Raw genomic sequence first — 22,992 nt, forward strand, 5'->3', positions numbered from 1 at the left:
CCCTGCCAGGCTCAGGAAGGGGCTGTGGCCATCTCCATCCTGCCCCAAGGCTGGCAGGGGTATTCGGCTGAGTGGAGCCACACCCAGACCCACTCCGGGGCTTTGGGGATGGGGCAGATGGTGCTCAGCCATTGACACAAAGCGTAGGGGGGGGTGTTGCATCAGCACAGGTGTCCCAGACCCTGTGCCCTGGCTGGTCCCTGGGTCCAGATGCCTGCCAGGACCTGACCCAGCTCTGGGTGCTCCTGGGGGACGAGGCTGTGGGTGCAGCAGAGGGTGAAGAGCCCAAAGAGTGGTCCCAGACTCAGCACTGCCCCAGCTGCTTCCTTGCCACATCCCTGGGCATGGAGGGGGCAAACCCCCACCTCACAGGCTGCCCCAGTGAGAGCCTTTTCCTCCAGCCCAGAGCAGCTGGGGGGCAAGGAGGGGGTGCCTCTTCCTCTGCCCAGGACCCCGCTCTGGTCCTCAGCCCCTCACAACCCCCTGTTCCCACACAGACCACACAGCTTACACGGGTTTACAAAGCACATTGGTTGAAGGGAACTGAACTCAGTGAAAAGATAAAACCAACCACGCGGCACATCTGAAAAAAATAAATTACTTTCAAAATACCATCATTTGCTGGGGCTGGGCTGGGTTTGCCTCCCCCTGCTCCACCGCTGGCTGCAGCTCCAGGCCCGGAGCTGTGGGCGCTGACTGCACCCTGAGCTTCTATGAAAATACTCTGTTCTGCATCCCAGGGCCTGGCACAGGGCTGAGAGCCCCGGGGTGAGTGGGAAATGCAAACCCACCTCCTCCTGCGGGCAGGGGCTTCTGCCCGTCAGGGGAACCCCTGTGCAGAGAGGGGGGACCCAGGAGGTAGAATAATTAGTGATGCTCATCATCTTGCTCCACAGCAGCCCCTTCCATCCTTACTCTTTCAGTGATCTGCTGGGTCATGCCTCCCCTGCCTGCAGCTTCAAGTCACCAGGTGCAGGGTACAGGCAGAGGCAGGGGGGCAGCAGCAGAGCCAAGGCAGGTCCAGCCGAGTCTTCTGGACGTCCCTGTATTCCTCAAGCCCAGTGGAAGCCATCCCTCCAGCTCTGGGGGGCCTGGCTGGGTGCCGCAGTCCCTCTTAACCCCACCAAGCCCCCACAGCCCACCAGCCTGGGCTACAACATGTTGTAGTAGGCCATCTCCTTCATGGCCTGCTCGGCCAGCGTGTGCTCGTCTGGGGGGTTGCCCACAGCCCCGTAGCTGTAAGAGTTCTCCTCCTCGAAGTCATCCATCTCCTGCTGGCCATCCAGCTCGGTGTGATCAGCCCCAGCCAGCTCCATCATGGCATCTAGGAGTCAGCACAGGGACACGCGGTGAGGGACCTGCGGGGAGGGCTGGGGCCAGCAGCTCCCCCCTCCCTGGGCCTGGAGCCCAAAACTCCCCGGGAGCCACAGCCCTGCTGGATCTTGGGAGAGAAGACGTGAACCTGCCCCAGGCAGCACGGCCCAGCCTGGCTCCAGGGCAGTCACGGTGACCAGCCCGTGCTGGTGACCCACCTTGGCTGTCCAGGCTGATGTCCATCACCCCGTGCTTGACCTTCATGTGCCGGCTGAGGTTGCCCTTCAGGTTGAACTTGCTGGAGCAGTAGGGGCACTTGAAGGGCTTGCTGCCGGCGTGCAGGTGCATGTGCCCCAGCAGGTTGTACATGCGGTTGAAGGACTTGCCGCAGACCTGCCGGCAGCGAGCCCACGGTCACCCGAGCTGGCCGGGGCTCTCCAGCACAGAGCCCTGGGGCTCCACAAGAGTAACGGGGCTGCTGCCCTCCTGCAGCCCCTCCTGGCTCCTGCCCAGAACAATGGGGCTCCCTCCCTCCTCCCGCTCTGTGTGGGGATGCAGGGTTGGTGCTGCTGGGAGCTCCAGAGCATCCAACGCTGGTCAGAGAGAGGCACTGGTTGTCATTCAGCAGCAGCAATGCTCCCATCACAGCTTGGAGCAGATATTCCATGCCCAAGTGAGCAGGGGAGGCATCACAAAGCTGCTTCCATGCCCGAAGGCTCAGCCTGGCCAGACTGCTGTGGGCACAGCACAGCAGGACCTGCGCTCACACCCCAGCTCCACCAGCCCCAGCCCCACTGGTACCTTGCACTTGAAGGGCTTCACAGGCGAGTGCACGATCATGTGGGTCTTGAGCGTCTGCTTCTGCACGAAGGTCTTGAAGCAGATGTGGCACTGGTAGGGCCGGACGCTGGTGTGGATCAGCATGTGCCGCTTCATGTTGGCCTGCAGGGTGAACTCCCGCCCGCACACCTCGCACTTGAACTCCTTCACGCCCTGCCGGGGGGAGAGCTCGGGCAGACCCCTGGCACCGGGGCACACGAGGGGTGCCAGGAGTGGAGAAGGGACCCCACGGGCAAGGGATGGGCTCCTTGTGCTGAGCACAGCACGGGGTGTATCTGAGAGCCCAGCCTGGCCTGAGCCCAGCGATGTGCAGGGGCTGTGGGTGGGGGCTGGACAGGCTCTGTAAGTGCAGCTGAGTGCCAGCTCTGCTCTGGGGCTCTCACTGCATGTGAGAGACCCCAGCTAATGCCAGCCACAGGTGCTACTGCCCACCTGCACCACCCACCTCCCCCCAGGACTGGGGCTGCTGGGACACTCCCCTCCACCAGCACCCACATGCAGAGCTGGCACATCTCCTCTGGGGGGCACGATGAGGGCAGCACCCCAGAGGAGCCTGAGCCCCTACCTTGTGCGTGAGCGAGTGCTGCTTGAGGTGGTGGATCTGGCTGAACTCCATGCCACACTCGGTGCAGACAAAGGGCCGCACGTTCTGGTGCTTCAGCATGTGGTTCTGCAGCTGGCTGCGGTAGTGGAAGGACTTGCTGCACTCCAGGCACTGGTAGAGCGTGGGGCCCTGGTGCGTGGCCAGGTGCCGCTTCAGCTGGGTGAGCGTGGAGAAGTCCAGGCCGCACTCCACGCACACGTGGCAGCGCCCGCTCTCGTGCTTCACCTCGTGCGCCTTCAGCTCGCTGGGGTAGGCGAAGCCGCGGCCGCAGAAGCGGCAGCTGTAGGGCTTGATGTCGGTGTGCAGCAGCATGTGCCGCTTCAGGTGGCTGGTCTGCGTGAAGGCTTTGCTGCACACCCCGCACTTGTGGGGCCGCGTGCCCTGGTGGGTCAGCAGGTGGGTCTGCAGGTGGCTGGGCTGCTTGAACAGCTTGTTGCAGTGCGGGCAGGAGTGGGGCTTGATGCCGTTGTGGCCCAGGATGTGGGTCACCAGGTTGTACTTGGAGGTGTAGGACTTCTCGCACATGCGGCACTGCCAGCGCTTCTGGCGGTCGCCCGCCTCCACCAGGTAGGAGTCATCGATCTGCACGTTGATGTCCAGCCGGTCCAGTTGCGCCTTCCTGCTGTGCTCGCTGGTGCCGCCGGCCGCCTCCAGCTCCCCCGGCTCCTGCCAGACACAGCCCTGCTCGCTCTTCACCTGCTCGGGGGATGCCGGCGCAGGGGCCTCGGCCTCCCCGGGGGACGGGGCCCCCGCCTCGAAGGTGCCTGCGGTTTGCAGGGCCCCCCCGGTGCTGCTGGCCAGCTCGCTGCCCCTGCGCCGGCGCTCGCCACCCTCCAGCTCCCGGTGCCGGCGCTCGCCACCCTCCAGCTCCCGGTGCCGGCGCTCGCCGCCCTCCAGCTCCCGGTGCCGGCGCTCGCCGCCCTCCAGCTCCCGGTGCCGGCGCAGGTGCCGCAGCCGCCGGGGCTTCCTGCTGAAGGTGCCCAGGTCGATCATCTTCACGGCCCCGCTCTGCACTGCCGGCTCCTGGCTGGGTTCTGGGGGCTGCGGCGCGTGGCCGTGCTGCCCCTCGCCCTCCTCGTCCCCGGGCACCGACGCGCTGTACGGCGGCTCAGCCTCCACCTCTGCCTTCTCGCTCTTGACCTTGGGCATCAGCCTCACAGGCGGCCTCTTCCTCCTCCGGGCATGCTTCTCCAGGGAGGAGTCTGCTTCCAGGGCGTCCTCGTCCTGCCCATCCCCAGGCGCCTGCTCCTCACCCTCAGGCTCCCCCGGCTCCATGGTGGCATTGTCCAGCTGCTCCCCGGCCAGCCCCGGGAAGAAGCCAGTGGGGGTGACGGTGGCGCCGAGCAGCTCATTGTCGGACACCAGGCCCAGGACGGCAGCCTGCGCCAGGGACAGCACCACCACGGCGTCCGTCTGCGTCCCGCACTCGCTGAACCGATCCATCTCTCGCCGCCGGCCTACGCTGTCATGGCTGAGAGGGAGAGACACGGCCCTGAGCCCCTGGCACCCACCAGCACAGACACCGTGCCACAGGGGCTCAGCCAGCCCTCACTGCCCTCCCCAGGGAACCCCAGCCCCACAGAGGTGATGCCAGCCGGGTCCCCAGCACCACCCAGCCCAGGATGTGGGGACACAGCGGCCCCAGGGGTTCCCACTGTAGGGTTGGGGCGAGGAGGGAAGCTGGGATCCGTGCCCAGCGTCAGCCTCTCTGGATGGGCTGTTAGTTTGGCTGCTCGCATGCCCTCAGGCCCCTAGAGTGACTCCAGGGAACCCAGCAGTTTGGGAACTGGTCACAGCTGAGTGTGGCTCTGAGCCCCGGCAGGAGCAGCAACAGCACAGGGAGCACGAGGGACGGTGCCCAGACCCACCAGAGCCAGCCCCACAGCCTGGCAGTGGGGCTGGCACAGGCAGGGCTGGAGGCTGGCATGCTCACCCTGGGGCTCCCAGTGCCACCACAGCACCCTCCCCAGCAGGGACAGCCAGGAGTTGCCGCTTCCTCCTGCTGAAGGAGTGTTCTCCTAAATACAATTATTCCTGCAGCTACAACAAAGAAATCTTGCGGGGGAGGTAAAACAGGGATAAATTCTGAGCCAGATCCTGTCACAGTCCCAGGAGAACCCCCAGAGCATGAGGAGATCGTGGGATGCACCTCCACTTTGGAGAAGGGAAGCCCCACAGTGCAGGGCAGCATCCCTGCAGCCAGGTCGGCCAGAGGGACACAGAGTATGGCCGGGGACATCGCCCTCCAGGTGCTGCAGGCAGCTCCTGCTCCTGCCCACCCCAGAAGTGTCCCCTCATGCCACTGCCCTGTGCCCCCAAACACCAGGCACAGCACGTGGCAGGGACGGAGAAAGGGATGGGATGGGGAAGGTCCAAACCAGTGTGAGAAGAGACAGAGAAGGGGAGCAACACCAACCACAGGGGCCTGGCTGCCCGCAGACATCTGGGGTACCGGGTCCCTCCTCAGCTCCCTCCCATCTGCTGGGCCACCGGGGGCTGGCACTGGGCACAGCACTGGGGGCTCCTGGCCCCGGGTCAGGGGGAGCCGCGGAGGGGAGCCTGCCCAGGCTGGAGCTGCCGGGGGAAGGTCTCGGCCAGGTACCCCGTGTGCCCGGGCACCCCTTCCTTCCCCTGCGGGCACGGACACAGCGCAGGGGAGGGGCAGCGGCACGGGGACATGGAGAGGAAGAGGATGGGGGTGGGAGGAGGAGGAGAAGGAAGGGGATGAGGGGAGGACGAGTGCGGAGGCAGCGAAACAAAGCACGGAGTGGGGGAGGGCGGCGGCGGGAAGAGGAGGAGGGCTGGGAGGAAGAAGAGCGATCAGTCAGGGAGGCGGCAGCTGGCGGGCACGGAGCAGCCCCGGGGCCGCACCCGCCAGCTGCGACCCCCTTCCCCTCGCAGGCAGAGGGGACCCGGCAGAGGGGACCCGGGACATGGCAGAGGGGACACGGCAGAGGGGACCCGGCAGAGGGGACACGGGACATGGCAGAGGGGACACGGCTGCTGTCCCCAGAGCCCAGCAGGGCAGAGGGGTCAGTGGCCCCCCAGCACGGCGCTGGGTCTCTGCCCCCCAAAACGAGCCCCACGAGACGAGAACAACGCACCCACACGTTCCCCAGAGCAGTACCAAAGAACCTTACAGCCACCCCAAACCAGAGGCTTTTAGGGGAAAGTAAGCGTGGATTCCTGCTCTGGGCACCGGGAAGGGGCCGAGCTGCCCTCTCAGCAGGAAAGGCGAAGCCTGCGCTGCACAAACCTCTCCGCACTTGTGTCCATCGCGCCCTGGAGCCCGGCACACGCTGCAGGAGGCTCGCCCGGAGCCGCAGCTGCACAAACAGCACCGGGGAGCAGGAACAGGGCAGGCACCGCTGCACTTCCCGCTCTCACTTCCCTGTCCGCGCCCCGGGACTCGCCACGGCAGCTGGAAACACCATTTCACCATTTCACCATTTCCCAACGCTCCGGCCCCGAGGGGGGGTCACGGATTCCGGCTGCCCCGGGACACCGCCCGCAGAGCGCTGCCAGCCCCGCTGCACCTGGGCACAGCCCCGGGCCCATCACCGAGCAGCACCGCGCCCGGGGCCCCGCAGGGGCTCCTGTCCGCAGCGGGGACACCGGCGGGGACACCGGCAGGGACAGCGGCAGGGACAGCGGCTCCTCCTGCTCCTCCTGCTCGGCCCGGGTCACCCGCGCTCAGGGCCCCTCCGTGCTGCTGCTGGGAACCAAACCCTCCTCCAGCCTCAGTGACCCGCAGCTCTCCAGGGCAGCCCTCCGGGCCAGGCTCGGCTCCCCCGGGCTCAGTGCCCTCACTGCCACCCTTGCCCAGCTCACAGCCCACTCACCCACCTCCCCCTCGGTGCACCTGGGCCAGCACTGGTGCCTGCTGGCCCTCATCTCTGGGGTTGTGAAATTTGGGGTTCTTTCTTCATTTCTCCTCCCACTACAAGGTTTAGTTTTGGTGCAACCTCTCCTCCCGTGTTTCCCAACACATCTGGGAAGATCCAGGCTCTGCCCTGGCACATCCTGCAGACCCTGCCCTCCCTTGCCCTGGCTGCCCCTCAGAGCCTCCACCAGCTCCTCACTCACCACCTGCTCACTCACAGTAGGTTTTTTCCATGGCTTTCACTTCTTGGTGCTATTTTACTTCTATTTTCCTCTCTTGCTCCATGAATAGCTCCCAAATACTCACTTCTTTCTCTCTGGGTCCCTGTGGCAGCAGCATCTGCACACCAGGCCCTCCACTCCCAGCACATTCCTTGCTGGATTCAGATTTTCCAGCCACCAGGCTAAGTGCTGTGCCTGTGGACATGTTTCCCTTCCCTTTGCTGTTTTACCTCCCTCAGTTTCACCCGCCTGCCCAATCCTTGTGCCACCCCACCCGGCCCCTCGGCCAGCACCACCACTCTAGAGATAAGAGCCTGGTAAATCCTCAGCTGGGCAGCATGGAAACATTTCATCTGGTCCACAGGAGCCTCACCTTGGCACCCACAGGTTTGCCTGTAACACCTGAGACCCGAAAGGGTCTGAGCTAAAGGAGCACCCACAGCCCCAGAGCCACCCAAGCCACGGCCCCAGGAGCAGCTCTGGGAGGGAGCACGGCCCCAGCTGCCCCACAGCCGCCAGGGAGGAGTTAGTGACCAATTAGTGACCAATTAGTGACCAATTAGTGACCCTTGCTTGCCACCTGGCTCCACTCCCAGCTCCCCTCACCAGCCCAGGGGCAGCAGCATTCACCAACCATTTCTGCAGGGAAGGGAGGCCCAGAACCCAAACCCAAAGGGTTTGAGGACTGATTCACATCTGAGCTCTCCCCCAGCAGGCGTGAGGAGCCCACCCTGCTGCCAGGGCTCGGTCCCACCCAGCCTGGCAGGGGCAGGGCAGTGCCAGTGCCCAGTGCCAGTGCTGGCACCTGCAGCAGTTTGTGTCACCCGAGCCCTGCACAGCTTCCCAGGCCGCCTGACAAGCCCGGTGCCATGGGACAGAGGACATTTAGGACTTGCTCATGGCTAGCCCCTTGCAGGGCCCCACTGCAGGGCTCTCTGCAGGGCCCCATTGCAGGGCTCCCATTGCAGGACCCCATTGCAGGACCCCATTGCAGGGCTCCCATTGCAGGACCCCATTGCAGGACCCCACTGCAGGGCTCTCTGCAGGACCCTCCTGCAGCCCCTCTGCTCCCGGTGCCTGGGAGGTTCCCTGGGCACAGATGTGGTGGGTGGTGCCAGCTTTGGAGGAAAAGCTCCCAAGGCACAGGATTGAGCCCCAGGACAAAGTGAGACCCTGGGCATTCAGGGTTCTCACTGCAGAAGGGGGGAGTAAAACTCTTCAAGACTTTTTACCAGAAAATGGTTGATAATGGATCTGATATTTGTGAGAAAACCTTTGATTTTATTTTCCTTTCTTTCTCAAAAGCAGCCTTCATTTAAATTTAATAAAGGGGAAAACAGGCTTTCATCTTGCCTGCAGATTTCACATAAAGCTGCTCAACCCCCCACAATTCCAAAAAGAAAAATGTTGTTTTCCTGAAAATCACAACTAAAATTATTCTTAAACCTGAGCCAGCATGTCTGTCCTGCCCCAGCCCAGGGATTTGGGGGTCACCTTGGCTGCACTGCTGGCCCTGGCTCTGTGTTGCTGGTGTGTGCCAGGGGCTGACCCACAGAGTGGCTCCACACACCGTGGCAGAACTGAAACTGGCACTTCTTGCCCCAGAACTGACCCTGATACAGAGGAACTGCTGTAAAAATGAGCCAAAGCTCTAAGAAACGGGCAGGAGCCACAGAAAACAAATACCTGTTTAAATTCAGTCAGCGCCTCCACACCAGATACTGACAAACTGCATTTTTAAGGGAAAACTTTAGTTTTATGGAAAACTTCTCCAGAAAAAAGAAACCTCCACTGTCAGTGGCTCAGAGAGCCACAGTCTGCAGCCAGTGACACCACGGTGTCCCTGAAGCACTTCTGGGTGCAGGAAGAGCAGTCTCTGGGGGCTTTGGCTTCACAAAACAAAGGACACAGCCTGGGGCTTGCAGAGGGATGCTGGAAATGTTTTCAGTAAACATTCCACGGAACCGGGATATTCTCACTCTGATCACCAGGTCCATCAGTCAGAGGTGAATATTTGCCCCTTTGAAAATGGATGGTGGTTGGCAAACTCTGACTGGGAGGGAAAAGGGAATGGTTTCAAATAACCAGAGGTCTTCAGTGCTGCAGAACAAAAGTGCGATGAGCACAGAGCTGCCTGGTTCCTCCATTTTCTGCCCAGGGAGCTGGGATCCAGCCCTGGCACTGGAGTGAGCGGGTCAGGCTAAGGACAGCAGCAGGGGCTGCAGCTGCTCACTGCAGGGGGACAGAGCTGCCATCCCAAATGCTCTTCCCAGCACACAGGCACCTGTGCTCAGCTGGGACACCCCACTCCTGCTTCCTGCTCTGCTGGAAATCCCCCTTTTCCTCCTTCTGACACCGGGGCTTTATCCCTCTGCCCCTCCATCCCTCTGTTCCTCCATCCCTCTGCCCCTCCATCCCTCTGTTCCTCCATCCCTCTGCCCCTCCATCCCTCTGCCCCTCCATCCCTCTGTTCCTCCATCCCTCTGCCCCTCCATCCCTCTGCCCCTCCATCCCTCTGCCCCTCCATCCCTCTGCCCTTCCATCCCTCTGTTCCTCCATCCCTCTGCCCCTCCATCCCTCTGTTCCTCCATCCCTCTGTTCCTCCATCCCTCGGCTGCTCCATCCCTCTGTTCCTCCATCCCTCTGCCCCTCCATCCCTCTGCTCCTCCATCCCTCTGTTCCTCCATCCCTCTGCCCCTCCATCCCTCTGCCCCTCCATCCCTCTGCTCCTCCATCCCTCTGCCCCTCCATCCCTCTGTTCCTCCATCCCTCTGTTCCTCCATCCCTCAGCTCCTCCATCCCTCTGCCCCTCCATCCCTCTGTTCCTCCATCCCTCAGCTGCTCCATCCCTCTGTCCCTCCATCCCTCTGTTCCTCCATCCCTCGGCCGCTCCATCCCTCTGCCCCTCCATCCCTCTGCTCCTCCATCCCTCTGCCCCTCCATCCCTCTGTTCCTCCATCCCTCGGCTGCTCCATCCCTCGCTCCCCACCCCCCGTATCCTCTGCTCCTCCATCCCTCCAGTTGCTCCCTCATTCTTCCCGTTTCCCTGGCAACGCCCATCTCGCGCCGAGATCTGTCCCCTCTCTCCCTCTTATCTTTCTCCTCTCTCTTTCATCTCTCTCCTAATCTCCCTCTCCATTCTGAACCTCTGTCCTTTGCTTCCTTTCTCTCTCTCTCCCATTTCATCTCCTCCAATGCCTTCTCTATCTCAGGGTTACAATTATTTGAATCTCACTTTAAAGGAATGATCTGTTTAATTAACCACGGGGTCTGGCCCCGCTCTGCCCTCCCACAGCCCACACCCCTGCCCACACCCCAAAGGTGGCCAAGGACAGTGGGGTGACAGTGCCCTGCCACCCTCCTGCAGCCCCTGACAGCCCTGACCTGCAGCCCCTCTGGGCCAGTCTGGACTTCTCCCAGAAAAGATTGGACAGGTGATCCCCGAGGTCCCTACAGATGTGGGAATCCCTGACTCCATGATCCTAACACAGCCAGCACGGAAATCAGCAGATCACCCTCAGGTTCTGTGTTATGGCAAAACAAGGGGAGACCACAATCCATGTGGGAAAGGTGCTTCCTGAAAGCCAGAGTCCTGACTGCATCCATTGGGGCAGGGGGTAAGGGAAGGAGGGGAGGAAGGCAGGCTGCTCCAGGCTCTGGGGGCGGCGAAGGGGCAGGGAAGGAGCCTGGCTCTGACTCGGGGTCCCTTCCATGGCACTCCTGAGTGGTGGCACAGCCAGGTCCCTTCCACAGCACCCCTGTGCCATGGCACAGCCAGGTCCCTTCCATGGCACCCCTGAGTTGTGGCACAGCCAGGTCCCTTCCATGGCACTCCTGTGCTGTGGCACAGCCAGGTCCCTTCCATGGTACCCCTGTGCTGTGGCACAGCCAGGTCCCTTCCATGGCACTCCTGTGCTATGGCACAGCCAGGTCCCTTCCATGGCACCCCTGAGTTGTGGCACAGCCAGGTCCCTTCCATGGCACCCCTGAGTTGTGGCACAGCCAGGTCCCTTCCATGGCAGCCCTGAGTTGTGGCACAGCCAGGTCCCTTCCATGGCACCCCTGTGCTATGGCACAGCCAGGTCCCTTCCATGGCAGCCCTGAGTTGTGGCACAGCCAGGAGGCCACTGGAGCAGGCCCGTGGCCACCAGCACTGTCCCTGCTCTGGGAGGTCTCTTTGGGGACTTTGTATGGGCTGAGCCAGAGCAAATGCTGGAGCCACTGTTCTGCTCTAGCCAGGGATGGTCTGTGAGCACTCAAAGGTGCACCAAAACCTCACCAAAACCTCACCAAAGCTGCATCAACAGCACACCAAAGCCCCATAAAGCTGCACCAAAGCCACCGATGGTTCACGCCCAGAGTGGTGCCCAGGCAGGCAGCATTTGGGGAGGGGATTCTTCTGGGCCCCACCTGCCTTCCCAAGCTGCTGCTGTGCCACAGGGCTCAACACCTCCTCCCTATATTTGCAGAGCTCCAGGCCTGCTCTTCCAGCCCTTCTGCCCTCCCAGAGCATGGCACCAGGGCAGCAGGGGACAGCAGGGACAGCGAGCCGAGCTCTGGTGGCACCCGAGCAGTGATGGGCCCAGCCTCACCTGCTGGGTGAGGGCTTTCCTCAGAGCCATGGGACCCCCGGGGCCCTGGGGAGGCGTGTGAGACCCCTCCTGTCACTCCTCTGGGGAGCCTGGCACCGTGTGTCCCCCTGCTCTGAGTGCAGGGACTGGGCATGACCGAGGGGCCCCTGCACAGCTGGCCCCTGCACAGCTGGCACATCCCACATGTCCTCACAGGCTCCCTGTGTGAGCCCCCCACTCCCCTTTGAACAAACCCTCCCTCCATTCCCCCTGCACGCAGGTATGTGCTGCAGCAGAGAGCTCCAGGACTGCCTTTAGGGATCACGGCTACCTCATCCCTACAAATGAGCCCAGAGGCAGCAAGAGCCTTCAGATCAGGTAAGTGGTGTGGGGAGAGCTGAGGAGAGGGGCTGCTGCTGCCTGGAGCCCCTCTGGCAGCACCCCAGGCAAGGCAGCAGGGAGCCCAAAGCCCCGGAGCTGCAGGGGCTTGGGACCAGCAGCAAATGGGTTCTCCAGGAGCAGGGAGGGCCCCCAGCCCTGCTGCTGTCCCAGCCTGCCTTCAAAGGCTCCACACACAACCCTGGCTCTGCCTTGGAAAACATTTTTTGCTTTTAAATGAAATAAACAGGGAAAGAAAAGACTTTCAAGTTCCTCCTTGCTGTAACGGCTTCTCCCCGGCACAGTCCCTTTCCTCTCCGAAAATAGCCGAGCTATTCAAAAGAGATGCGAGAAGAAAAAAAGGAACTGAATAGAGGAAAAGGGAAAGAAAAAAATGGAGCCCCAAGGGGGTGGAGAAAAACAGAATGAAAAGACAGCAAAAGTAAAGAAAAGGGATGAAAAATAAAGGAGGGGGAAGAGAGAGACAGACAGAGGAGCTTTGAAAAGAAAGAATGCTGCCAGCCTGAATACAGGGAGCAGGAAAAAAGGGCCCTGAAAAGAAAGAGCCGGCTGGAATGACCTCTCATTCAGGGCTGTGCCAATCACCGCCGCGATGGAAATCCTTTCTTCTTCCCTGCATTCTCTCTCTTTCCAGCGGGGGCAGAGGGAAGAGGAAGAAAGGGGAGCTAATTCTCAGCATAGCAGAAAATAAATCTGCTCTTTGCGGAGCCCCTGAAAGGCGCCGAGGCGCTGACAAACCCGCTCCCAGCACTCACACACGCAGATGGGGACAGCAGGAAAGGGACTCAGCAACGGGACTGCCTTCACCACCTCGCTGCTTGCTCCTCTGGACAAGGAAGGAGCAAACATCCCCGGCAAACCAACCTGCAGGAACAGTGTGAATTCAGGCCAGCCTCCAGAACCCTGCAGGGAAAGATCAGGGCTGGCTGTGGCAGAGGCAAACCCAGGGCCTGATGCTGTGCTGGGCCCTGCAGGGAGCAGAGGGCAAAGCGTGGGTGCAGCCCCTTTTGCCCTGCAAATCCCTGCCAGCACCCAGCCTTGCCTGGAAAGACCCAACAGGGCTTCTGCCCGCGTCTGTGAGTCCCAGCACTGCCCCTGTTCCTTTGGCATCCTCTGCAGTGGCAGGGGTTAACAGAGCCTCGGGTGTGCAGATGGACCAAAGTGTCCAAACAGCCCAAAATGAACCAAGGTGCAGGGGGAGAGCAGGGCTGGGATGTGGGACAAAGGGAGCTGACACCCAGAGGGAGGAAAACACTGGAGATGGAGCCCACCAGGACAGCAGGCCCTGTGGGGCAGAGGCACAGGTGATGCCATCTGACCCCAAAGCAGCCCGGGCTGAGCCCATGTGGCATCACTCCTGCTGGACACAGCTCCTGCTCAGCATCCCCAGGCCTGGGGTTAATCATAAACTGCTGGGACTTTGGGGCAGAGCCATAAACGTGGCCAGAGCTCTGAGGAGGCAACACACAGGCAGGAGGAGCTCAGGCATCCTGGTGTGTGCAGCCCAGCTGGCTGTAAAAGAGGAAAATCCAAAATGGTACAAACGTCTGTCACCCCAAAGGGAACAAAGAGCTGCTCTGGTGCAGGGGAAGATCCCCACAGTGGGAAGGGTCTCACTTGAGGGTGTTACTTTTCCAGAGCATCACTGCCCTTATGCTTGGGAACAATTTCAGTCCAGTTTTGGTATTTCCATGAGTGGAGCCCATCCATTCTGCGGGACAGCGGCTCCTGGGCCTGTCCCTGTGTCCCCAGGCTCTGTCCTGGGCTGCGAGGACACAGAAATGGAAACACAGGGCTGGCCCAGATCCTGGCACCAGGGGTGTCCAGCCAGAGCTGGGGGCAGTGAGGAAGGTGAACAGCACCTTCATCCATAGCAATATCTGTGCTGACAGGCTCAGTGTCCCAGGAGCAGCCCTGAGCCCTGCACAGGGCACATGCTGCCCCTCAGAGCCCAGCCCCAGCACACAGGAGCCTCAGCAGGGCCCAGCACAGCACAAGCAGCTCCCCACTGCTCTCCTGCAGCTCATCAGGCAGGAGGAGAGGGCTCCTGCAGGGCTGGGGCTGCCAGGGGAGCTGTGCCCCCACAGCCGGGCATTGCCGAGCTCTGCCACCCTCCCTGTGCCCGCTGTCCCTGCATGGGGCTGGGCTGGGGCTGCCAGGGGAGCTGTGCCCCCACAGCCGGGCATTGCCGAGCTCTGCCACCCTCCCTGTGCCCCCACAGCCGGGCATTGCTGAGCTCTGCCACCCTCCCTGTCCCTGCACGGGGCTGGGCTGGGGCTGCCAGGGGAGCTGTGCGCCCACAGCCGGGCATTGCCGAGCTCTGCCACCCTCCCTGTGCCCCCACAGCCGGGCATTGCCGAGCTCTGCCACCCGCCCTGTGCCCGCACGGGGCTGGGCTGGGGCTGCCAGGGGAGCTGTGCCCCCACAGCCGGGCATTGCTGAGCTCTGCCACCCTCCCTGTGCCCCCACAGCCGGGCATTGCCGAGCTCTGCCACCCGCCCTGTGCCCCCACAGCCGGGCATTGCCGAGCTCTGCCACCCTCCTTGTGCCCGCTGTCCCTGCACAGGGCTGGCTGATGAGTTAATCACAGCTGAGGGGCGCTAATTTGAGCACGATAATTAATACTCAACCGGGTAATCCTCCACGTGTGTGCCTGCTGGAGGCTGTGCTGGGAAGGCGAGGGGCTGCAGGGCAGGGACACTCCATGCTGTGTCTGTGCCCCCAGCTCCTGACTCTGAGCCTGTTCTGCCTTGGAGAAACTGCCCCCGTGTGCCACAGCCCCGGACAGCCCCGAGCACAGCACCAGCAACCCTGGTGTGCCTCAGTGCCGGGGAAGGGCCCCGTGAGCGAGGCACAGCTGAACCTGCAAGGGGGCTCAGGAGTCACCTGCGGCACAAGGAAGCAGCTGTGGAGCCCAGTCCCGCACAGGGCGAGTGCCGCCTCCCACAGAGCCCGGGGGAACACAGCGGAGCCAGCCAGGGCTTCCCAGCAGGGCAGGAGGAGGGACGGGAGGAGCTGGGGAGCACGGAGCCCCTGACACCCCGGGCAGGCTCTGGACCGGCCACTGGGAGTGCCCCACTCCCACTGTCCCGCAGCACGGCTCTCTGACTGTCCCCATCACGGGAACAAACCCAGCCGCACCGCTGCCAACACCACTGCTACTTTCAGATCCCCAAGGTGGGAAATGTTTCGGATCCTTTTCTGCACAGCTGAGCAGGTCAGGGACGAGTGTTTGGGAGGCTGGGTTGGACAGATGGAGCAGGAGGCACCGGACAAAGGTCCCTGCTGGTGGCAGTTCATGAATTCCCAGCCCAGGGTGTGGAGGACACACATCCCCTATGGCCCAGAGCCAGCTGTGCCTGCTGCCCCCACAGCACCGTGTCTGCATGGCCAGCACCTCTGAGATCCACAGAGCAGAGCACTCGGCTGCTGGCCACAGGGCCAGGGTGAAATGCAATTCCTGCTTAGTGCCCGTGTGCTTTTGTGTGTCATCATGCTGTGAAAGCTCCTGCAGGGCTCCTGACTCCGGGCACAGGCCAGGATTTTACACAAAAGTACACATATTTATCTTTTGCAAAGGAGTTGGAAGAGCGGGGTCTGGCACTGCTGTCCAGAGTGTCAGTGGCTGCACAGGGCACAGGGGCAGAACCCGACACCCCTGGAGCACTGCCCGCAGCTTGGGGCTGTCCTGTTCCTGCAGACAGAGCCAGCGCTGGGTGAGCCTGGCTGGGGGCACTGGGGGCACTGGGATGGGTCACCTGCCTGGCATGCAGGGCTCGGACAGGGCTGGCTGGGTGATGCAGGGAGATGCAGTGGGCAAATCCTGCTCCTGAGCGGGAGGGTGGGGATATCTGCACCATTTGCTCATCCTAATTAATATTTCCCCAGGTCTCAGCAAGGCTGGGCTGTCTCTGCCTTGGTTCTGGCTCACCCTGGGGTCGGTACCACTTGCCCTCCCCATTCTCATCCCAATCTACATAGCCCTTCTTTCTCACAGCCAGAAAGTCCATAAACACACACTACACTCAGCTGTTGAAATAATTTCCTTCTATGTGTGCCTGGTTGGTAATCACAAAGCCAAAGCAGACACTGGAACCCGCACGGGCCTGGCGAGCTCTCGGCAGGCGATGCCCGGCCCGGCTCTGCGGGGGCACACAGGGTGGCCAGGGCAGGTGGGACGGATGGAGGGACCCAGCAGAGACTCAGAGAGTGACGGGGACACCCGCCCAGCTCTGCCTCTGGGAGAGCAGAGGGCACTCCTGGCCCAGCTCAGAGCTCCTCCGAGGGCCGTGAGCTCCCAGTGAGCTGGTGTCCCCTCAGCCACGGGCACACGAGAGCCCAGGGCTGAAAAACCCTCTGAGATCAGAGTCCAACCGCTCCCCAGCACTGCCGAGGCCACCACCAGAACCTGTCCCCGGGTGCCACATCCACACAGCACCTGAATGCTTCTAGGGCCGGTGGCTTTGTGCACAGCAAGCACAGAATGGCCACAGCAAGGACAAACTGCTGGCTCTGCAGCACAGCCCAGGGCAGAGCAGCAGGGCAGGGCAGTCTGTGCCTGGCAAGGGCGACGCTCAGCTGGCTCAATAAACTAACAAAGAATTGACTGCCATGGAGCAGGGAGGTGCTTGGGTTGGGAGTGTAACATGCCCACATTTTGGGTGGCAGAGGGGTCAGGATACAGAGTAGAAAGTCCTTTGTGAGGAAGGAGACCCTCACAATCCCTGTGGACTGACTGGGAAGGGAAGCAGCTCCCTGGAACATCCATCCTAACCACACAAACAATTCTTCCCAACAGCAGCCACCAGCCAGGCTGGTCCAGGGCATCCCCAATCCACCCAGCCAGTCCAGGGTGTCCCTGATCTGCCTGGTCATGTGCAGCATCTCTTGGGGAGGTTGGGATGAGCAGGCCAGGCTGCCCCGAGGTTTCTGTGATCTCAAAGGTCCTGTCAAACCAAAATGGTTCCATGGTTCCAAGGAGAAGCTCTCCCTTCAGAGCAGCCCATCATGGGTTGGACAAAGGCAAACCTCCCACCTCTGCTCTCCAGCTTGCTCATGGGTTCCAGTCCTGAGCCCAGAGGAACTGAAACCGCCCAGTCCCCAGGTTAACCCCCAAGGCAAGGCTGGTGCTGCGGGACATGGGGAGGGCCCTGGGATGGTGGGTGTGGGAACAGACCAGAGGTGAGAGGAAGGGAAAGCAGCCAGGAGCTCACCAGGATTAAAACTTGAAAGCAAAAGAAGGGGAGAGACAGAGCTGGTTAAACCGGGATAACATGGTGAGAGGGACAGGGTGCCAGGAGAGAGGCAGAGAGGGGAGAATGCCTGACACCACAGAGAATGGGCATGAGACAATGCTGCTGCTGAGAAACAGGAAAGATAAATTTAGAGGCAGTGGTGAGCACTCTTCCTCTGGAAGCTCTGCCCGTCCTTCCTCCCCCTGTTCTCCTTGTCTAGGTCACCCCCAGCACGGGCAGGACGTGGGCTCCAGCCTGGAGTGGCTCTGAGGGCTGGGGGCCAGTCCCAGCTGTGCCCAGGGAGGGACCCGGGCCCTGCTGCGGGGCTCAGGGACAGAGAGGGCTCTGTGCAGGCACGAGCAGCCCCTCAGCAGCCCCTCACTGTCCCAGCCTGCTCCCACCCCGGGCTGCTGGCAGCTGCCACCCACAGGCCCCAGGAAATTCCTGTTCCACAGCTCCACGTCAGGGCCGTGCACTGCCCGGGCACAAGGCAGCTCCCCACGGAGGAGAAGTGGAAGTAAAACAATGAGCAGGGCTCTGTGCTGCTTCCTCCTCCTCCCTGCCCGCTCTGCCTGCACTGCCCAGCACGGCCCTGCCTGTGCCAGTGTCTGCAGAGGAGACACCTGCAGGGTGACCCAGGGCTCCTTCCAGTGCCTAAAGGGGCTCCACGAGAGCCAGAGAGGCACTGGGGACAGGGACCTGCAGTGCCAGGAAGGATGGCATCAGACCGACAGAGGGCAGGGAATTGTCACAGGCTGCCCAGAGAAGCTGTGGCTGCCCCATCCCTCTTGGTTCAGTTGGATCTGGTGATGAATCTCCAGGGCCACAGGATGTTCCCTGTCCCACCACCCTCCCTGCTCCCACAGCCACAGTGTTCCCAGCGCCCCATTGTCCCTGGGTTACCCCTGGAGCCCGTCTGGAGGAGATTCACCTGAACTTTCTGCAAGTTTGCCTTTGCTCTGCACAGCAGAGCACCCAGACACTGGTCACTTTAACTAAAACCTGTGACACTTTGCAGGGAACATTGTCCAAACACTCTGAGGAGCAGGAGGTGACAGCACAGGACACTGCAGGGCCGCCCACAGGTACTGACATATTGTTGCTGTTAATTTGCACCAGAAATACTCGACTGTCACTCTAACAACAGATGGACAGCTGCAAGGAAAGGCCAGGAAAAGTCCAAACATGCTTCTCTCCTTCCATTTAAAGTTTGGGAAAGAAAGTTCATCATCGCTTGCTCCCTTTGGGGGAGAGGCCTCTGCTGAAGCTGCAGCCTCCCTGTGTGCACACACAGACCCCCAAATACACAAACACAGACCTTCCTCCACAGCCCGGCAGGAGCAGCTCCTTCCCCTCTGACACGCATATTTCCCTGTGCTCGGGCAGGACCTGGGGCTGAGGGAAAGCCATGCTGGGCACGGGCTGTGCCAGGTCTTCTCCCACACCAACCCCACTGCGACCCACAGCTGGGGGAGGGAGGAGCAGGGGAGGGGGTGCAGGGGGCTGAGGGGAAAATGTGGTACAGAGGAACAAAGGGAGAACACTGACCACAGCCTCTGTCGCCAAGGCCAAGCCCTTTGGGAAGGGCATGACTCACCCTGAGGACTCCAGCCACAGGCAGCACACAGGATGGGCCTGGGCACTGCTGGCACTGCTGGCACTGCTGGCACTGCTGGCACATCCCGGCCATCCTGCAGGATTCCTCCAGCCCCACCACCCCACCTCTGTGGCACACGTGCCCTGAGCAGGCACCTGGGGCATTCCAGGAGCTGGCACCTGAGCCCAGACAGGGGCACTCTGTGAGCCAGGGCCGTGATGGGGCTGGGGAAACCAAATGTGGGAGCGGGTGGCAGAGGGCCACCAGCCCAGCAGGAAGCCCCCTTGGCACAAGGCTGCCCCTCATCCCCGCACTGGCTCTGGCCTGGCAGCCCCCAGGGACATGCCCAGAGACTGGGCTGAGCTGGAGCTGACTCCTTCACCAGGAATAACTGAAATAAAGGAGGGCAGGCTGCCTCTCTCTCATGGGCTGTGCTGCTGGCATGTTCCTGGTGGTACAAACTCACTGCTTTGGAGATTCCTCAGTATTCCCAGCCAGAGAGCAAAGCCAGACAGTGCCTTTGCTCCTCCCTCTCCACACCGTGATTCCCAAACTAGCTGATAAATTAAAATGGCCCAGTAAAACTGCCCAAAACAAACACTTTCTCGGGGATTAAACCAAGCCCAAAATGCCAACATGCTGAGCCGTGACCTGTGCCACCAGAGAAGCTCCACTCCCGCTGCTGCAGGGACCCGTGTGTGACACTGCGAGGCACCCCCAGGTTTGGGGCTGTCCTGGGGCGCAGCAGAGCTCCTGTTTCCCCTTTTGGAGGGACCCACAGAGAGGGCACTGATGCAGAGCTGCTCGAGGAGAGGAGCTGGGCCCAGGCGAGGGGATGTGCCTGTTCAGAGAGCTCCTGCAGCGAGGACATTGTCACCAGGGTGGCAGCAGGGCACGGGCACACCCAGGAGCACTGCCCCAGCTGCTGCTCCCCACGGCCAGCCAGGGCCTGCCCACCCTGGGACCATGCCTGCAGCCTGCCTCCAGCCCAGGATGTGTTTGTTTAACCCTGTGGCCAGCCTGAGCACCCACAGCACCCAGCTGTGCCCTGTGGGAGCCACTTGGATCCACAGCTCGGGGGGGACAGCTCAAACCTGGGCTAGAGGAGTGACCAAGGCAAGTCTGGGAGCAGCGTGTGGGGAACAGAGTGAGGTACAGGACACAGGAGCAGGGTGTGGGGAACAGAGAGTGGCACAGGACGCAGGGCTGTGATATGGGGCAGGAGCAGGGTGTGGGATGTGGGAGGGAGGCTGATGGAGCTGCAGGCTTTGGACCTGGGGTGGGGTCAGGCTCCACTCCAGTGCAGGTCAGGCTCTGGGCTGCCTCTATTCGTCCTGGTCACCCTTCTCTTCCTACACAGCTGCTCACAAGAAAAATCCTAATGCTCAACTAATTAATTCATTATAACTAATTTATCCATCACACCCTGTTATGGCCAGAGCTCCGGAGGGCTTTCACACAGCTCCCCTCGGCCCCTTGTTTGGGCACAGAACTCAAAGGCCCCCCAGTCCCCACGGAGCTCCCCCGGAGCACCGGGAGGTCCCACACGGGGACACCCCGGGGTGTTCCGGGGCTGAAGGCGGAGCGGGACCCGCCCGGTGCGGGACGAGCCCAGAGTGTCCCCGCACTCCCCGCAGCACTTTGCCGCCGCGAACGGGGGGGCCGCACCCGGGACCCCTCCCGCTGGCCGCTCGCAAACACCGGGAAACTGCGGGAACTCGGGGCAGGGCCGGGCAGCGGAGCCGCGGTGCGGGCCCGCCCGAGCATCCCTCCCGCCGCGGGTCCCTCCCGGTGCTCCCCCCGCCCGCAACAGGTCACGGCCCCCGCCCCGCGCCCTCCCGCAACTTTCCGGGCCGAGAAAGTTTGAGCGCGGCCACGGGAAAGTTCCGGGGGGGCTCCCGGAGGGGCGGCCCCGGGCGCGGACCGGGACCCCCCGTCCGCGCTGCTCCTCCCGGTGCCTCCCGCCGCCATCGCTCCCGTCTCGGCGGCGCGGGGCACGAGGGCGGCGACACCGCGGTGTCCGCGCTGCTGGGCCCCCCCGGGAAGCGGGGGCGCGGGGTGGGCTCTAGGGGCGCGGGGGGGTCCGGTGAGGACTCACCGGCGGCTCCGCGGGGCGGCGGCGGCGGCTCCGGGCCCGGCGCTGGGTGCGCAGGAAGGAAGAAGGAGGGAATGAGGCAGGGCTGACGTGAAGGGATGCAAAGCAGCTCCTCCTAACTCGCCCGCCCTTCATCTTCCTCCCCCTCCTCAACTTGCCCGAGCACGGCGAACCGCCCCCCCCGCTGCAGCAGCACCGTCCACCGGAGCCGGGGCCGCCCTCGGTACCGGCCTGGGGGGGTCGGAGGTGGGGGGACCGAGGGTGGGAGCGGTCCCTGTGCCCACGCTGCCCCTGCATTGTGTCCCCTCCCGCAGCACAGGGCTCATTCTCTACCTCACCCCTCATTTCGGGGCGCTGTGACCGCACGGAATGATGCCGAGGAGGGGATGACCTTCTCAGGAGACCCAGATCCAGCTGGGCGTCGCTCTCCTCCGCCATAGCGGTGGGAAAGGTCGTGTGCACCCCAAAAAGCTTGTAGGGATTGATGGCAAGGACTCCTCTCTCCCCCAAAATGGGATGAGAGGAATTAGGGATGTTACAGGAATTGGAGGGGTTGGGGGGGATGCTGTTCACCCGACACAAAGAGGCGGATGGAAAGGCCACGGGGGGGTGGCAGGAGGTGGCCAGAGGAGGGAGTGAGATGGGATGTGGTGTGGGAAGGGGAGCAGGTGATCCAGAAGTTGGAGGGTTTGGGAAAGGGGGTGCTCTTGGCTGCCCCAAGAAGGCAGAGGGAGAGGTTGAGCTACGTGGCTGTGGGGATGGGGTGGCAGGAGGCCGCTGGCCCCCAAAGGGAGGGATGAGGGTGAGATGTGGCACGGGAAGGAAAGTGGGTGGCAACAGCCAAGGATCTGCCGGCTGCAGGCTTGGCTCCCATCGTGAGGAGGATGAGGAGGAGGAGGAAGAGGAGGAGGTAGAGGAAGAAGAGGAGGAGGAGGAGGGTCTCCTCCCCACAGCAGGAGCGTGCGGAGGCAGCCGTGATTCGGCTGGTGTGTCGGGAGATTCTCATCTCCATGGAAGCAGGTGGCGCCGGCCGGACTAATCGCAGTGGAGTTAGTCTCCACACGCAGCCTTTTGTCTGGGCTCACTTCTGCTTTCCTGGTTTGTTTTTTTTTGTTTTTTTTTTTTTTGTGTGTGTGTGTGTTCGTGGTGAAAACTGAGCTCCCTGCCCTGTCCCCGCTGCCCCTGCCGGTGCTCACATCCCCCCGCCTGTCTGGGGCCGCCCAGCATCCCGTCACGTCCTGCTGCTGCCCAGCCCGGAGCCGCCCGGTATCACCGGCCCCCAAATGCCGCTTCCCTCCCCGCATACCCGGCTGGCCTCGCCCCGCACGTGGCCCGCAGACGGCTCTGCCCGCACAGGGATTTGCCGAGAGTGACGGGGCGCAGGAGGCTCGCTGCTCTGCATCCCGGGGTGCCCGGCCAGGGGCTGTGCCTGGAGCTGCGTCCGGCGGGGCACGGGGACGGGCACGGGGACGGGCACGGAGCGGGGCACGGAGCGCGGCACAGAGCGGGGCACGGAACGGGGCACAGAGCGCAGACCGGCAGGACTCGGGTGGGACGCGGGGCGGAGAACAAAGCGGGGCACGGAGCGGGACACGGAGCGGGGAACAGGGCGGGACGCAGAGCGGGGCACGGAGCGGGGTGCGCCGTGTGACCCAGACCGGGAGCGGGAGCGGGACCCGGAGCGGGCCCGGGCCAGCCCCGGCACCGCCGGCTGTCACGGAGCCGCTGCCCGTCCGCTTCCGCCAATCAGGACGCGGATTCAGAAGGATGCGGCCATCTTAGCCAACCAGAACGCGGATTCAGACGGATGCGGCCATCGCAGCCAATCAGAACGCGGATTCAGGCCGCTGCCGCCTCAGCCAATCGAAAGGGGGAGGCCCGAGGCCGCAGCCGCCCCAGCCAATCAGGACGCGCGTTGTGCCGCCGCCGGTCCCGCCGTTCCTCCGGTTTCCCTCCCCGTTCCTCCCCGCCCCGCGCGGCGTGCACTGACCCTTCTCTCCCTGCCCTCCATGTCCCCCGCCGTGCCCGCCGGTCCCGAGGAGCCGTGTCCGTTCCCTCTGGGGAAGGGCCCGCGGCTAGCGCCCGGTGCCCCGCGGGACTGCCTCGCCCTGTTCTCACTGTCTCCAGCGCAGGGCGTTACTGCGGGCCCTGGCCGGTGTGTGCCCGCGCTGGGGGAGGCGGGACCGGGCAGCGGCCGGTGAGCTCTGCCCTCGCCGGTGCCCTTCGGGCAGACA

At 62.8% G+C, this 22,992-nt stretch overlaps 1 protein-coding gene across 3 annotated transcripts; it reads right to left on the bottom strand.

Annotated features, from left to right (window-relative positions):
- Nucleotides 1–511: 511 nt before the first annotated feature.
- On the bottom strand, nt 512–22,975 carry ZNF710 (zinc finger protein 710). 3 transcript variants are annotated; one of them, XM_054642208.2, is made up of 5 exons: nt 22,749–22,975; nt 2,720–4,229; nt 2,116–2,307; nt 1,533–1,707; nt 512–1,324 (listed from the first exon to the last, which is right to left on the bottom strand). In XM_054642208.2, the coding sequence occupies exons 2-5, from the start codon at nt 4,199–4,201 to the stop codon at nt 1,152–1,154; spliced, it is 2,022 nt and encodes a 673-aa protein (XP_054498183.2). In that variant the 5' UTR covers nt 4,202–4,229; nt 22,749–22,975; the 3' UTR covers nt 512–1,151. The 3 variants fall into 3 exon arrangements, with proteins under 3 accessions (XP_054498183.2, XP_054498184.2, XP_077041427.1); XM_054642209.2 differs by lacking the exon at nt 22,749–22,975 and adding an exon at nt 20,762–20,900; XM_077185312.1 differs by lacking the exon at nt 22,749–22,975 and adding an exon at nt 6,015–6,103.
- Between the last annotated feature and the right edge of the window lie 17 nt (nt 22,976–22,992).

This window comes from Agelaius phoeniceus, chromosome 13 (genome assembly GCF_051311805.1).
Source record: "Agelaius phoeniceus isolate bAgePho1 chromosome 13, bAgePho1.hap1, whole genome shotgun sequence".
In the NCBI taxonomy this organism is placed as follows: domain Eukaryota; kingdom Metazoa; phylum Chordata; class Aves; order Passeriformes; family Icteridae; genus Agelaius; species Agelaius phoeniceus.